The sequence below is a fragment of the Cebus imitator genome, unplaced genomic scaffold (assembly GCF_001604975.1).
Source record: "Cebus imitator isolate Cc_AM_T3 unplaced genomic scaffold, Cebus_imitator-1.0 Scaffold522, whole genome shotgun sequence".
Taxonomy (NCBI): domain Eukaryota; kingdom Metazoa; phylum Chordata; class Mammalia; order Primates; family Cebidae; genus Cebus; species Cebus imitator.
This window is the reverse complement of record NW_016107837.1, coordinates 555,081-570,225: the sequence shown is the minus strand read 5'-3', so window position 1 is coordinate 570,225 and position 15,145 is coordinate 555,081. Positions and strand designations below refer to the sequence as shown.

At 46.5% G+C, this 15,145-nt stretch overlaps 1 protein-coding gene across 1 annotated transcript in view; it reads left to right on the top strand.

Moving 5' to 3' along the window:
- The window catches only part of HTT (huntingtin), a 143,266-nt gene that overhangs the window by 104,702 nt on the left and 23,419 nt on the right, over nt 1-15,145 (top strand). Inside the window, exons 42-52 of the mRNA XM_017514327.2 lie at nt 1,286-1,465; nt 1,593-1,769; nt 2,067-2,143; nt 3,533-3,671; nt 4,590-4,712; nt 7,147-7,360; nt 7,778-7,923; nt 9,051-9,228; nt 10,191-10,289; nt 12,557-12,744; nt 14,851-14,977. Coding sequence (XP_017369816.1) covers nt 1,286-1,465; nt 1,593-1,769; nt 2,067-2,143; nt 3,533-3,671; nt 4,590-4,712; nt 7,147-7,360; nt 7,778-7,923; nt 9,051-9,228; nt 10,191-10,289; nt 12,557-12,744; nt 14,851-14,977 — 1,648 coding nt within the window. The remainder of the gene's footprint in view (nt 1-1,285; nt 1,466-1,592; nt 1,770-2,066; nt 2,144-3,532; nt 3,672-4,589; nt 4,713-7,146; nt 7,361-7,777; nt 7,924-9,050; nt 9,229-10,190; nt 10,290-12,556; nt 12,745-14,850; nt 14,978-15,145) is intronic.

Sequence of the window (15,145 nt, the reverse complement as noted above, 5' to 3'; positions counted from 1 at the left end):
CGCCATTGCACTCCAGCCTGGGTAACATGAGTGAAACTCCGTCTCAAAAAAAAAAAAAAATATTTAAAACGTATGCATTTCTTTGTTACAAACATGATACAGATACTGCTGTCACATAGCAAAACAGTGTTAAATATTCCAAATTAAAAAAGGAAGCCGACTTTGCAATTGAAAGAGGTATTATCCTAGAGACTTTTTCTGGTGATGGCAATTTATTAATATTCACTTTTTGTTTTGCATTCTCTATTGAAATAGTTTTTCCTATTTTGTTCTTTTTTTAAGGATAATATAATTGTATAATGCTGTTTTTCACAGAAATGTAAGAAAAAATACATTATTTTTATAAGTTAATAAAGGTTGAGCATCCCAAATCCAAAAATCTGAAATCCAAAATTCTGAAACTTCTTGAGTGCTGTCATTATGTTCAAAGGAAATGTTTGTTGGAAGATTTCAGAGTTTTTGATTTGGGAGGCTCAACCAATAAGTATAATGCACATATTCCGAAACCTAAAAAAAATCCTAAATTCAGAATACTTCGGATCGCAAATATTTCAGATAAGGGTTATTCAACCTGTACTGTCAAATGATCCCAAATGAAAAATATTAATTATTAACCAGATGTCAAGGAATTGGTCATATTTTACGGTTTCTGCCTAGGATTATGAATCAAGATGAAAAGGCTCTGAATGTTTAAATATATATATTTTCTATTTTCTTCTAAATCTTAAATGAAATATCTGCACTTAAGATTTATTTGATTTGTGGGATCCAGTCATATTTTGGATTCAGCACTCTGTCAAAACTGTGGCAGTGATAGAGAATTCCTTTTTTTCCACTGAACTATCACAAAATTGGAAAAAGAGTAATTGGAGAACCCCACTGGCTCAGCCAGCCTGAAGCCCAGGAGAGGGCCAGCAGTGCTGTGATGAGAGTGTCCTGGCGCCAAGGTGCCCCTGCTACCCATGGGTATTGCTGAGGCCCACCTTTGTCCTTTGACCTTTGCTATTTGTTAGTGTCTCTGAGAGCTGGACTGCTGCACCTGCTTCCCCAGGGGAGGTCTGACTTCACACAGCCTCTGCTGCAGTGCGTGGTCGGAGTTCACGGCCTCAGTAAATCGAGTTTCCTGCCTCTTCAATTATTTGTGTTCATACACCTTATATTTTTAGGGATGTTTATATTTGGGATGTGTTTTCTCCTTCCTAACCTATCTGGCCTTTCTATGGCATTAATATCTGGTCTCTTCTTGTGTACTTGAAAATGAATCTTTCATTGTATTTTTCCTTAGTGTCAGAACCTCCATGACTCTGAGCACTTAACGTGGCTCATCGTAAATCACATTCAAGATCTGATCAGCCTTTCCCACGAGCCCCCAGTCCAGGACTTCATCAGTGCCGTTCATCGGAACTCTGCTGCCAGCGGCCTGTTCATCCAGGCAATTCAGTCTCGTTGTGAAAACCTTTCAGCTGTACGTCTTCTGCCAATTATTGCCAGTTGCAGTTTTCTCTGCCTTAAAAGTGGAGTACTGAAATTTTTAACTTCAATTTCCGATTGGCAAAATAGTCATCTTTTGTTCTTTTCCTTCTCGCTATAAGCCAACCACTCTAAAGAAAACGCTTCAGTGCCTGGAAGGGATCCATCTCAGCCAGTCGGGAGCTGTGCTCACGCTGTATGTGGATAGGCTTCTGTGCACTCCTTTCCGTGTGCTGGCTCGCATGGTCGACATCCTTGCTTGTCGCCGGGTAGAAATGCTTCTGGCTGCAAATTTACAGGTATTGGGAAAAGAAACCCTGATACTGATTTATATTGAAAATTTAGCAGGCGAGCAGAACAGATGGCTGGTATTTTCTTCCATAGGTGTGGTCTTGATATGGTCACTGATAGAAATGTGGAAACATCTGCAAACTATCTGTTCCTCATGTGTCTGATCTGACCATTTCTTGTATTTTTTTCTAATACGCCCTTACTAGGATGAAGTGTACACATCAGTTTATCCTTTTAAAATGAGCGTGAGGTTATTTTGGGTTGTTAGGTGTTACACACACACTAATGTGTTTTTGTGTATTTAGAGCAGCATGGCCCAGTTGCCAATGGAAGAACTCAACAGAATCCAGGAATACCTTCAGAGCAGCGGGCTTGCTCAGAGGTAAGGCTGGAAACACAGGTCATCCTTATCCTAGGTTAACCCAGGATGCAAAGGATATGGATTTGTATGGGAATAAATTCATGGAACCAGAAATTGATGTGCCTTATAGGTGGGCTTGCTGCAGAAGTACCACAATAGAAAGCCTTTCTACTTTTAAAACAACCAGATCTCGCTTTCTAAGGAGTAAAGGACAATGACCAGCAGGATGATGTCTATGGTGTGGGTGGGCGCAGTTTGCGCTCCCGTTGGCTGTTTGAGAGGCAGTAGTTATAATGCCGGTATTCACTGTCCTGTGATGAGTTGGAAAATAGGTTATCAGCTTTATCTCAGCAAAATCAAAGCACATCATCTAATTGCTAAATAAGAGCTGACAAATCTGAAAGAGACTACTTAATCCTTGGCATGCAGGAGTTGTGTCTGCATCCTGTTGCCATTTTATCTCTTTGTAGCATTTAATCAGTTATGTTTGCAGAGTCTCTGAGAAGCCTTTATCAGAAATCCTTACATCTCCTATGTGAGTGTTTCCATGACTGCAAAACCAGTTAAACTTTTACCCTTTTTCTTCCCTGGGTTGGGGAAAATTGTGTTTGTGAGAGGGTGAGAGAGAGAGACAGCAGAGAAGAAGGATATAATTACTATGCTGTGTCCTTTGAGCTAAAACTGCCAAAACACACACATGCACATGCACACACACAAATTATTATGCTTTGATTTCAGTCTTAAGAGTACCTTGTTGATGGTGTTTTTAAATGGGATTGGGCACAGTTTGGTGGACAGTGAGTTTGGGATGATATTTCAGTCTGTAGGGCCAAGCTATTTTATAATTTGCATTATGAAGTTGTCACTCTCATAGCAGATGGTGGGAGATAAACTATTATTACTTCCTAACCTTAGACTTAGTCCTCGGTCCAGAGGAGGAAGATTAAAAGATGATAAATACCTTGCACCAGATGAGGTAATTTTATCTTGAAATGACCATAAATTCGTATCAATTGTTTTACCGGGATATTTGATAGTGGAGTTTGTACCCTTGAGTTTTAGAATTGATGATGTGTTTTACATTTATTAAGAATGCCTTTATTAGCTTTTATACTGCGTCTTGCCTGTTGTGATGTTTGAGTATAAATGAGATTTCTGGAAAATATTAATAGAATACAAACTGTGATACTTAAAAGTAAACTAGGGCCTGCATTTGTATCATGACCTGTTTGAGTGTTGATGAGAAAATAACTGTAAAGAAAAAGTTTTAAACAAGTTGCATTTTCCTTTAAGAAGCCACTATGAGTGAGTCCTTTTAGCGTATATTTCTAGAATCCTAGTTTGCAGAGTTTAGACTAAGACTAAGAAAAACAAAGTTGTGTTGTGATTTCATTTCTGTTTGTATTTTAGACACCAAAGGCTCTATTCCCTGCTGGACAGGTTTCGTCTCTCCACAACGCAAGACTCACTCAGTCCCTCTCCTCCAGTCTCTTCCCACCCGCTGGACGGGGATGGGCACGTGTCACTGGAAACAGTGAGTCCAGACAAAGTAAGGATCCAGCATGTCTGCATGGGAGGCACAGGGCGCATGCGGGGTGGTGCTGAGTGCCACTGTCACCTCTAGCAGATACAGAGTGTGCAGAGGAGGTGAACCCAAGGAGTTCTGGTACTTGGCCCGGCTCAGTAACAGCTGTGTTTAGAGATGTGGGGCGCCACTAAGGTCCTAGGGAGAAAAGCAGTGCTGATGTGGGACCCGAATATTAGGAGTATGGGGCCCAGTAGTTAGTGGGTGAATCAAGGGAAAGTTGGCCAGGGCCTGCAGGACCCTGACTGCACAGGCCTTCAAGCACCTGTCAATGTGTTTAGCCTGCTCCCGTCTCCTTATGCCTTCCGGCCTCCTGCGAGTTGCACCACCACTGCCAGCCATTCTGGTATGTTGTCAGCACCTCCACTGCTCACACCTCAGGGTTAGTTAGGGACCGCTTGGAGCCTTGGTAGAGCCTTAGTACTCTACTTTCCTGGAGAGAGTTCAGCTTATGAATATGAATTTAGATTTCAAAAACCAGCAGCCCAAGTACAGGAAAGCGAATGTTCAGTCCTGCCTTCTTAGGCTCTATTGCTAAGCACCTGCCCTGCCCTGGTTGCTGGGAAGAGATGAGCAAAGCAAATCCCAGGGGAGGATGGTAAAGGGGCTACCAGGCTTTAGTGCTTTAGCTATATTTGGAAGGACTATTGGAAGTTCATGAGGTGACGGGGAGACTGCAGGGGTGCCCAGGCAGGTAACAGAAGTCCAAAGGGGAGAACCTGTGGTGTGGGTGGCCATATGGCCACAGCATGCTGGCTGTCAGCCCTCTTGGTTAGCCCAGTGCAGTGTTCCCAAGCACTGGCCTAGACCCGTAGCTCCAGGAATGTGAAGACCCCTTGAATGCCACCCATCGTGTTCCCTGTATCCATTTGTTCTTCCCAGGACTGGTACATCCATCTTGTCAAATCCCAGTGTTGGACCAGGTCAGACTCTGCACTGCTGGAAGGTGCAGAGTTGGTGAATCGGATTCCTGCTGAAGATATGAGTGCCTTCATGATGAACTCGGTACGGGGGGAGCAGCGGAGGCAAGGAACCCTCAACTTTTACTTGTGACTTCCAAGTGGGATTTGTCTCATCATCATATGACCCACTTGTTGACAACACCTGTTGGGGACTCCACTCTGGATAGGAACAGGATGCTGGGGAGACTCCCCTCTGAATGGGGCTGGGAAGTGGGGAGGACTCCATTTCAGATGGGGCCGGGACGTGGGGGATATGCTGATCCAGATGGGAAAGCACGTTAGAATTATTTCAGCCACGTTAGAATCCAAGAAAGCAAGTTGATTTCACTCAACCTTTCACGCATTTAAAGAAAATGGAGATGATGGCCAGGCGTGGTGGCCAGGTGTGGTGGCTCATGCCTGTAATCCCAGCACTTTGGGAGTCCAAGGCGTGTGGATCACCTGAGGTCAGGAGTTCGAAACCAGCCTGACCAACATGGAGAAACCCCATCTCTACCAAAAATACAAAAATTAGCTGGGCATGGTGGTGCATGCCTGTAATCCCAGCTACTTGGGAGGCTGAGGCACCAGAATTGCTTGAACCCCGGAGGCAGAGGTTGCGGTGAGCCAAGATTGTGCCATTGCACTCCAGCCTGGGCAACAAAAGCGAAACTCCGTCTCGGGAAAAAAAAAAAAAAAGGAGGTGATCTTGTATTATATTCAGTTTTACTTCTTCGTTCTCATGGCAGTGAGGAAGGGTATTGGATTGGTGTCTGTCTTGATTCAGGATCTTTGAGATGTTGGAGAGTACTCCCTCGGGGATTAGGAGAAACACGTTATGGAAATGAAGGTTTTATTATGTATAGGTCCTGGCGTTACATGGCATGCCTAGAGGCCCCATACACACACAGGTCGGGGAGCATGTGAGGGAATGAAGTGTGGCCCTGGGCACTCTGATTGGCATCTGTGATGGGGAACACGAGCGGCAGGGGAGCAGGGTAGAAATTGGATGGCAACTGGAAGCAGGCAGCTGTGGAATTTGTAACAAGTTGATGGGAACCCTCTCTCAGGAGGTATTGTTTTGAAATTCAGCTGGCCCCAAGGCTGGGTGTATGGTTTGGGATGAGAACTATTTGGCTTCCACCAGAGGAACAAACACAGGATTTTATCACCTATGCTCCATGGCCAACACAGAATGGAAGTCGAGGTTGCATATTTGCCATAGACTTTGACACAACGCCATGCATGCCTTCAATAACATGTTTATTCTGGAAGTTGATCTTTAGTAGTCAAGGAGACTCTTGGATGCAGTGAGATTTCCTCTACCCATACCTCTGTTGGATGTAGTGAGGTTCTTCCCCTTCAGTCCCAGATGTCACAGGGCACCCTGCGCAGAGCCAGCTCAGAAGGCCTTGGTGTCCCCGTCCTCCGCCTATGGGCAGGTCCTGTGAGCAGTGGGTGCCTGCCTCTTGGGTGTGGTGCAGCCGTGGCCTGAGCAGGGATTCCTCTCAGACCTGCTAGGACAGGAGAAACTTCCTGGCGTGTTAGCCCTGCGTCGATATGCAGCAAATGGGAGGGAAGTGGGCACCTGGGAGGGCCAAGGCATGTAGAGCTGGGGGTGGCTGCAGGTGTTCATGAAGAGACCTTTCGGAGAAGGCAGCACAAGTGTTCTGACGTACTGAAGAGCTAAACTGAAAACAGGAGAACTCGCCCAAAATCGGTTTGCTAAAATTGTTTAAGATTTATGCAGTGAAAAACAAAAAAAAAAGAAAAGAAAAACAAAACATTCATGCAGTGAAAACTGACTTACTGAGTGATAAATTTGCTTAGTGATTGGCTTATTAGGTTTTTCAAATTTGCTCTTTGGACTCTGAACAGCTGTAAAAGTTCTGGCTGTAAAAGAAAGCCTCAACTTTGGGCATTAGTGATGCTTTTCTGAATATTAAACTTAAGATTGATGTTTTACCTGAAAAATTGGCCCCCAATCCTGAAATGGCTAAACAAAAGGGTTGGTAAAACATAATACAAATTATCATAGGAAATGCCATTTTTCTACCAAAACTCTGGCATTCACATGGCTGCTTTCACTCATTTCAGCTATATTCAAACGTCTTTTCAAACTTTAGGAGTTACTGGTGTATCGCTGATGTCTTCGATGACACTTTAGCTTTTATTTTGATTTTGTTTTATGAATTAAAATTGTCATACCAAGATTTTTATTTCAAGCAAATCAAAGAGCATAAAAATTAAAATATTCCTTAAAATTAAAGTACCAAAAGAGAACAGAAATAGATTTTACTGAGCATATATTGAATGGAATTGTTCAAATATTTATAACAGGCATAGAACAGAATATTCTTTAAAGTAGTTTTGATGGTGTACTAATCTATATATTCTCAGAAACATTTGCCTTATCCTTTTTTCTGTTGTGTTTTTCTTGCCTGGTTGAAAGCTCATAATCTGTTGTTATTGTTTAACCTTTAATGCTCTGATTTCAGGAGTTCAACATAAGCCTATTAGCTCCATGCTTAAGCCTAGGGATGAGTGAAATTTCCAGTGGCCAGAAGAGTCCCCTTTTTGAAGCAGCCCGTGAGGTGACTCTGGCCCGCGTGAGCAGCACCGCACAGCAGCTCCCTGCTGTCCATCACGTCTTCCAGCCCCACCTGCCTGCAGAGCCGGCCGCCTACTGGAGCAAGCTGAATGATCTATTTGGTAATTAAAGTTAAAACAAAAGCGTTGCAGGGCCATTATAGTACTTTGCACCAAGTAAGTATACAATAAAGGCAGTTGATCTAATTAATACATTGCAAGTGTTTATAGAGGTAGCTGAAGAGCAGCACTGCTGTCCTCAGCTCAGAATTTCTTCCTGTGCCTTTGCCACTTTGCCATTCACTGACATGGTCATGGACATAGGGCTCTAAGCCCTTGAGGAAGACTGGGCTAAAGGAAGGCTTAGGGGAGACGTAGCCCACATCACATGCAGTCGTGCGAACGTACGTGCAGGTGTGCCCTTGAGGAACACTGTCTTGAGCCTCCATCAGATTCTCAAAGAATAGCTTGACTGCCTTTTGAAGGTGATGTGCTTCCGTGTTCATGGGTGCACCCACCCACGAGGGCCTTCTGTTTCAGGGGATGCTGCGCCATATCAGTCCCTGACCACTCTGGCCCGGGCCCTGGCACAGTACCTGGTGGTGGTCTCCAAACTGCCCACTCACTTGTACCTTCCTCCTGAGAAAGAGAAGGACACCGTGAAATTTGTGGTGGCAACCCTTGAGGTAAGAGGCAGCAACTGGGAAGCTCAGTGTTGCTGTGAGGAGGGGACACGGGGCTGGCACTAGAGAGAGTAAAGCCGTTTTATTTGAAAAGCAAGAGCTCTGACCAGTCCAGTCACTTTTCCGTCTCAGCCTAGCAGTAAGTCTCATCACCGTCAAATTATCATGGCCATCCTTCATCCTCACCTCACCACTCCCCATGGTGACCCTTGAGGTGAGCAGGGTCCCCTTCTCATCTGCACCTGCAGTGTCACGTGGATCCTGATTTTACAGACTTGAACAGTCATCATCTAGAGGTGTTTTATGTCTTAAGTTGGCCTGGACATGTCAGCCCAGCAACACTTGGTTTGTGTAATTGGCCCCCAAAGTGTGTACACATTCTGGATGTCTTAAATTCTGGCCTGTATCCTTAAAGGGCCAGCGCTGTGTTGCTCACCCTCAGCGAGGACACACTGTAGACCCACACAGCCTCTGCCTCCACCTCACACCAAAGAAAGGGAGGAGTCCAAAGGGCATTGGTGCTGTCACTCATGAAATGATGAATACACCCTATTCTAAACCACATGGAGTCAGATGGTTTCTGATCCCTGTCCTTTAGATTTCAGCTTAGTGGGGAAGTGGGAAAGCCAGCGTGTGATTACAGCACAGGGTGATTGCTGCCTATTATGTTATGTGTAGCGGACAGGCCCGCTGTACATGTACACATGTAGCTCCTGTGTAGCCATTCTGGCATTTGAACCCAGTGCCTGCTATCCCTAGAACCTGTGCTCTCAAATTCAACTCTGAGGCTATGACAGAGGCAAGCCCTGGTGCTGAGGGAACCCCAAGGAAGAGCCTCTGGCCTCGTGTAGTCCGGGAGAGATTTCCACAGGAGCCCACAGCGCTGAAGGAGAGACAGTCAGCAGAGTAAGGGGGCATTCTGGCAGAGAGGGGACTGGAACTTTGGGGGATAGGTGGGTCAGGACTGAATGTAATGGAGCCAGGTCAGAGCTGTCCTTCTGGAAGGGCAAGGGCATCTGGACCCACTGCCCCTCGATGCATTGGTCAGTTCCACCACATCTGTGATTGGCACAGCTTCCCTGAACGAAGGTGCATGAGTGGGCATTCTGTGACTCGGTTCTTCCCTTTAGGCCCTGTCCTGGCATTTGATCCATGAGCAGATACCGCTGAGTCTGGATCTCCAGGCAGGGCTGGACTGCTGCTGCCTGGCCCTGCAGCTGCCCGGCCTCTGGAGTGTGATTTCCTCCACGGAGTTTGTGACCCATGCCTGCTCCCTTATCCACTGCGTGCACTTCATCCTGGAGGCCGGTGAGTCCCTGTCCATCAACAGGTTCCTGTCCTAGTTCCTGTCTAGTTCACAATGCTTTTATTTTGTGCTGCCTGTTTGCCAGGTACTAAGCTAGGAATTGGGGATGGAGAGGTAGATAAAATATGCATTGTGAAGGGCTGGGCCCCGTCTCTTAATCTCCAATATATTGGAGTCTACACTGGACTTTAACTTGAATTTGCTTTTTTAGTCATTTTGTTTAGATTTTGGAGTTTTAGCTTTCATCAAAAGTACTTCTAAATTTTATCTCTGGGATCTTTGGTCTTAGCTGACTATTTCATGCATTTAGTCTTAAATGATCATAAGATTAATAAGATTGCATTCAGAATACTACTTGTTTTTTGTTAAGAGTTTCTATACTGCATTGTAATACTAACATACTATAAAATAAAAGCAACTTATTACTTTCAAGGAACAGTGATCCTCAGCAAGGGTCATTAGCCACAGTTTTTAAAAATTTGGACATCATAGTTTACATGTTAGAGGGCATTTTGAAGCTTTGTATTTTAAAATTAAACATTATAGAGTGGTGTTTTGATGTTTCATAATTGTTTTCATCTGTGCATTTGTAGCCAACTTGAAAACAAAGATCCAGACTGCTTAAACACCAGACTTCTTGGGGGTGATAGTGATGCTCTTGGCAGTCATGAATCTTGAGCTGTCTAATAATAGCCTCAGGGTGAGAGATGGCCAACAGGAGACAGTCAGGGGACTTAGAAAGCAGAATGAAACCTGAAGCACAATCTTCATACATTTACCACTTACCAAGAGATTGGCCCCTCAGTCTAGTATTGTCTGTTTGTCTAAAATTGGTTCTAAGAAATCTAGGCTAGTCTGTCTATCCCTTTGAACTTTTGTGAGGCTGCACAAGTGTAAAATTTTGAATAAAAAGCACTGATAGAAGTGTGTGGAAATTCTTCTGTTTGTTCTGTTGTAATTTTAGTTGCAGTGCAGCCTGGAGAGCAGCTTCTTAGTCCAGAAAGAAGGATGAATACCCCAAAAGCCATCAGAGAGGAGGAGGAAGTAGATGCAAACACACAGAGTAAGTCTCAGGAACCATTTTTTTCTTACATGTGGTTCCTCCAGGACTTATAAATCGCTCACAGAGCTGTGGACCGAGGTGAGTGTGCACTCCTGGAAGCACCTGGGCTGCGTCCTGCTGCTCCTGCCTCACCGCCCGGGAGGCTTGAGTCGGTTGCTTTGTTTCCCAGTGAACACCTTATCCCTACACCTGTGGCTGTCTCTGACCCTACAGACCAGCTGGGATGCTGCTGGGGGAGCCCTCCCTTCCCTCCAGCACCTTCCACACCCTGAAGTTACTGCCAGCTCCTTGAGGGCAGGGAACAAGTTTGTCTTCCTTGCGTTCTCAGAAACTAATGCTTGGCCTGTGGTCAGCAAGCAACAAACTTCCGTTGAGTGGTAAGGAATAATTAAACGTTACCTATGTGAGTATTCAGTCACTTCAGTGTCAGGTTTAGCCATCTGTTGTGGTGGATTTTTAAAAGAAAATTCCACTTCTCCTACAGAAAAAAAAATCCAAATCCCAGTCATTTAAGCGAGTTACAGACTTAGACATATGCCACAGCTTTTCACGCACTTTCCTCCCAATTCTGGAGTAGGTACGTTACTAGAAAAATGGTGGCAGTGCCCGTTGGGAGGAAAAGTTTTTAGCCAGGCATCTTTTCTTACCAGGGCCTCTAGGCTGCTGGGGCCACTTCAGCTTCTTCAGCGTCGTGTGTGGCTGGGAATGCCCCCTGTAGCCTGTCCCACAGAGGTGGGGGTGCCTCAGCTGGGGCCTGTCTGCGCGGGCGTTTTATGCAGCACCCTTACTTGGAGCACTAGGCATCTTTTCTGCGCACCGTGGCTCAGGAACATGCCATTTCAATCATGAGTACATCCGTGCTTCCGGGATTTTTCTGCCAGCTTTTGTGTAATCCTGGTTGTGGATGGAGTTTTCCTGTCTTTAGTCTTCTGCATAGTACGTTTTTCTTTGGTCTTCGGCATAGCACTTTTTTCTTCTGGTTCCCTGTTCAAGGTTTTGTAGTTAGAGAATGACCCAGCAGCAATGGCATTTTAATGCACAGCCAAAGTCTCTGAATTTTTATCTCGAACCTCTGTGGGTCCTTCAGGCTTCAGTTTGTGGTTTCATGATTTCTTGTTGCTGCTTAAGGAATATGAAAGCACCTACCACCCTCTCTGTGTCTTTCAGCTGAGTGGCACCTCAGTCTGTGGAGCCTGTGCTTCTGTGGGGAGGGCAAGAATAGTGCCAATTGTGTGGATTCAGATTAAGTCAGTTAATCCATCCATGTAAAGCACCTGGAACGGTGACAGTCTTGTTATGAATACTCAACAAATGCTACCATAATTTATAGTTACTATTTGAATTTCCATTGCTTTAAAATAGTTGAAACATCGTGGGGGTTTGAGTCAGAGCAGCGGGCCTTGGAGCGGGTTCTGTTTGGGTGAAGATGCTTGTGCTTATTCCCCATGGCCCTCTTTAGGCCAGAGGGGGAAACTTGCTTTGTTTTTTTAATCACCTCGATAGGATGTTACTTCTTAAAGTCATTCAATAAAAATTAATAAAGCCAACTCATTAGCGTGGGGCTTAATTGCTGAAGTCCAGTGAGAAATCATTCTCTATTCTAGCGAGTTGCCCAGACTGTAGAATCTCATAACCCATGGGTAATAGCCATTCACTACACATTCACTGACTAAACAAATCATATTTTAGTACATATGACATTCCAGACTCAAGACACTGACCATGCTGTGGATCTTACCAAGGGTATGGAATGTTTCTCAGTGCTCCGCCTTGGGAGTTTGTGTTTCCACCAGAACCGTGCCCCAAGCCCCTCAAACACTCTGGCCTAGGAAAGCCAGTGAAGCAAGGATGACAACTTGGCTCTTTGATCCTAGCTGAGGGACACACGGAGGTCCTATGAGACCAGAGAAAGACAAGGGGCAGAGGAGGTGTCCTGAAGGAAGCCTGAGGCTGAGGGGCCACGGGATGGCTTCTAGCTGCCATAGACTATTGCTGGCCTCATCGTAGAGGGTGGGCCAGAGGGCTGGGGACCAAGGCCAGAGCTCAGGTTCAGGACCATTCCAGCAGTCCCAGCAGAAAATGGAGAAAATTACATGGTCCAGGTGGAGATGAAGGAGGTAGAAATCTGCAGGCCTCCAGCGGCCAACTCAGAGTCTAAGCAGATTACACAGTAACGGCCTAAGCAGCTGGCTGTAGGTCATGCTTTCTACACTGGGCATGTGGGACGTGCTTGTAAAGTCCTCTTTTAACCGTGGTTGCTTGTTTAGATCCTACGTACGTCACTGCAGCCTGTGAGATGGTGGCAGAAATGGTGGAGTCTCTGCAGTCGGTGTTGGCCTTGGGCCATAAAAGGAATAGCAGCGTGCCGGCGTTTCTCACGTCAGTACTCAGGAACATCATCGTCAGCCTGGCCCGCCTGCCCCTTGTCAACAGCTACACGCGTGTGCCCCCGCTGGTGAGTCTGGTTTTGCAGAAGACCAAAGTACAGGGAAGTGCACGGGTAAGCTCTGGGCTGGACACACCTGAGAGGGCAAGACAGAGTCCCTGCAGCCCAGATGCTGTCTGCTGTGGTTGTGATGCCAGGCTGCTTTCCTCAGGCACCACGGTGGCGGTTGTTAGTAGAAACACTGGGTTTTCTGAAATGAACTGAGGCACTACATCACTAAGGGATTAGTGTTCGACCTGATTCTGGAGCAACTAGACTACTTTGCTTAATGGCAGACCAGAAATCACACCCCCTCAAGTGAGCAAGATTTTCCTTCGGAGATAATCCACGTTTTTCTACACAATTTTGCTGTTGTCTTCAGAATCAGTTTAAAGTAGGTGTTATTGCCAGGCTGGTAGCTCACGCCTGTAATCCCAATACTTTGGGAGGCCAATGCCAGCAGATCACCTTAGGTCAGGAGTTCGAGACCAGCCTGACCAACATGGTGAAACCCCATCTCTGCTAAAAATACAAAAATTAGCCAGGTGTGATGGCACACACCTATAATCCCAGCTACTCAGGAGACTGAGACAGGAGAATCACTTGACCCCAGGAGGCAGAGGTTGCAGTGAGCCAAGATCGTGCCACTGCACTCCAGCCTGGGCAACAAAGCAAGACTCGGTCTCAAAAAAAATAAATAAATAAAAGTAGGTGCTATTGATCAAGATCCTTGTTTCAGATAACACGAAGAGCTTAGCTTGAGGAGAGTGAGGCTTGATGGAGGTGGGCTGACTTCTGCCCAGTGGAATGGCATCCACCATCAGCCTGCTGAAATAAGATGATGGGAACTGTTCCTTAAGGACTTCAGCATCCTCAGGCAGGAAAGAAAAGTCAACTCAGCAGATGTGAGCCAGCAGGTGTAGGTCAGTGAGAATGGAGCCAGGTCCCAGGGAAGAGGCTTGTGGCCGCCTGAGAAGGGTGTGTGCCTGCCTGTGTGTGCGTGCACGTGTGTATATGTGGCTGGAGAGTTTGGGGAGGCTTGCTCCAAGGATGCCGTATTGTTTGATCCTGAGAGATGAGGAAGGTTCTGCCCCAGAGGATGAAGGTATTCCAGATGGAGGGCTCATTCCAAAGAAAAGGCCAGTGTCTGGTGGTGCTGGAGGCGTTGCAAAACAGGGAGTTGCAGGCTTTCCTGGGAGGAGAGAGCAGGAGTGCTGGGCAAGCAGTCCACCCTTGCCGCACGGGGCTTGCTCTTGGCCCACACAAGGAGTCGCTGCGGGCTCTGTAGCATCTGGTTCTGAGACAATAACTGCGCACTGGGAGGGGCTCGGGGAGGCCACGCAGGAGGGCACAGTCTAGGTGTCATGCCGCCCAGAACACACTTGTGAACGTGCCAGGATGGGCTGCACGCCGTAGATAAAACCCCTTCGGCGAGCGCTTAACCGGCATTGAGCGCAGTGATCCGGAAGGCAGCTGTGACAGGCACTGCAGCCTCGCCCTGGGCGGATGCCAGAGAGCTTTGCAGGTCGTTGTCATAGAGCCACCGACTGTGCAGGTGGGCTGTGGGAATCCTGGGGTTCCGTTGGGTCCTCTCTCCTCTCACTGAAGGCGTGTCCCCTGAGCTGGCCAGACATTCAGCTGATCCTGCTACTGGAACAGCATCGAGCCTGCCTCCAGATTCTTCTGTGCGTGGCACTTGTTTGCGCATCTCGTGCACAGAGAACCGAACTTCAGAGTTTCTAGAAATGAGCTGTATGGTTCATTCTCGTGCCTGCTTGCCAATAAACATCTGAACTGAATGTCGTTGAACGCCTGCCATTATTCTAACACGCCATCTGCTGTTTGTGGGCGAGGGGTGCTGTCTCTAACTCCTGCTTGCCTCTCCCAGCACTCTCTGAGCCTCAGGATGAGGACAGGAAGTGGGGGGGCAGAGCAGATTTGGGAGGGCCACTTGATGGGGAGGGAAGTCCTGGGAAGCAGTTGGAGCTGTTTTCTGGGGGAGAAGGTGCCAGCTCTTGGAAAGTATTGGGGTAGTGAGGAGGGAGCCCAGTGGAGAGAAGTGGGCCTTCCCGCTTGCTCTCAGTGTGGCTGTCCTGACTCCATCTGGGTATTGTCACCTCCTTTTCATCTTCTTAGGTGTGGAAGCTTGGATGGTCGCCCAAACCAGGAGGGGAGTTTGGCACAGCATTCCCTGAGATCCCTGTGGAGTTCCTCCAGGAAAAGGAAGTCTTTAAGGAGTTCATCTACCGCATCAACACGCTAGGTACCCTTGGGACCTCTCCTTCAGGTCACCATTGTCTCAACGTTACTGGGAGGAAATCCAGAGCCCCAGAACTGGGATCTTCTCATTTGACTCCAGAAAAGATTGAGGGCATGATAATGATACAAATCTACGTGAATATATTTTGCAGTGTTGGCAAAACTCCTTTTA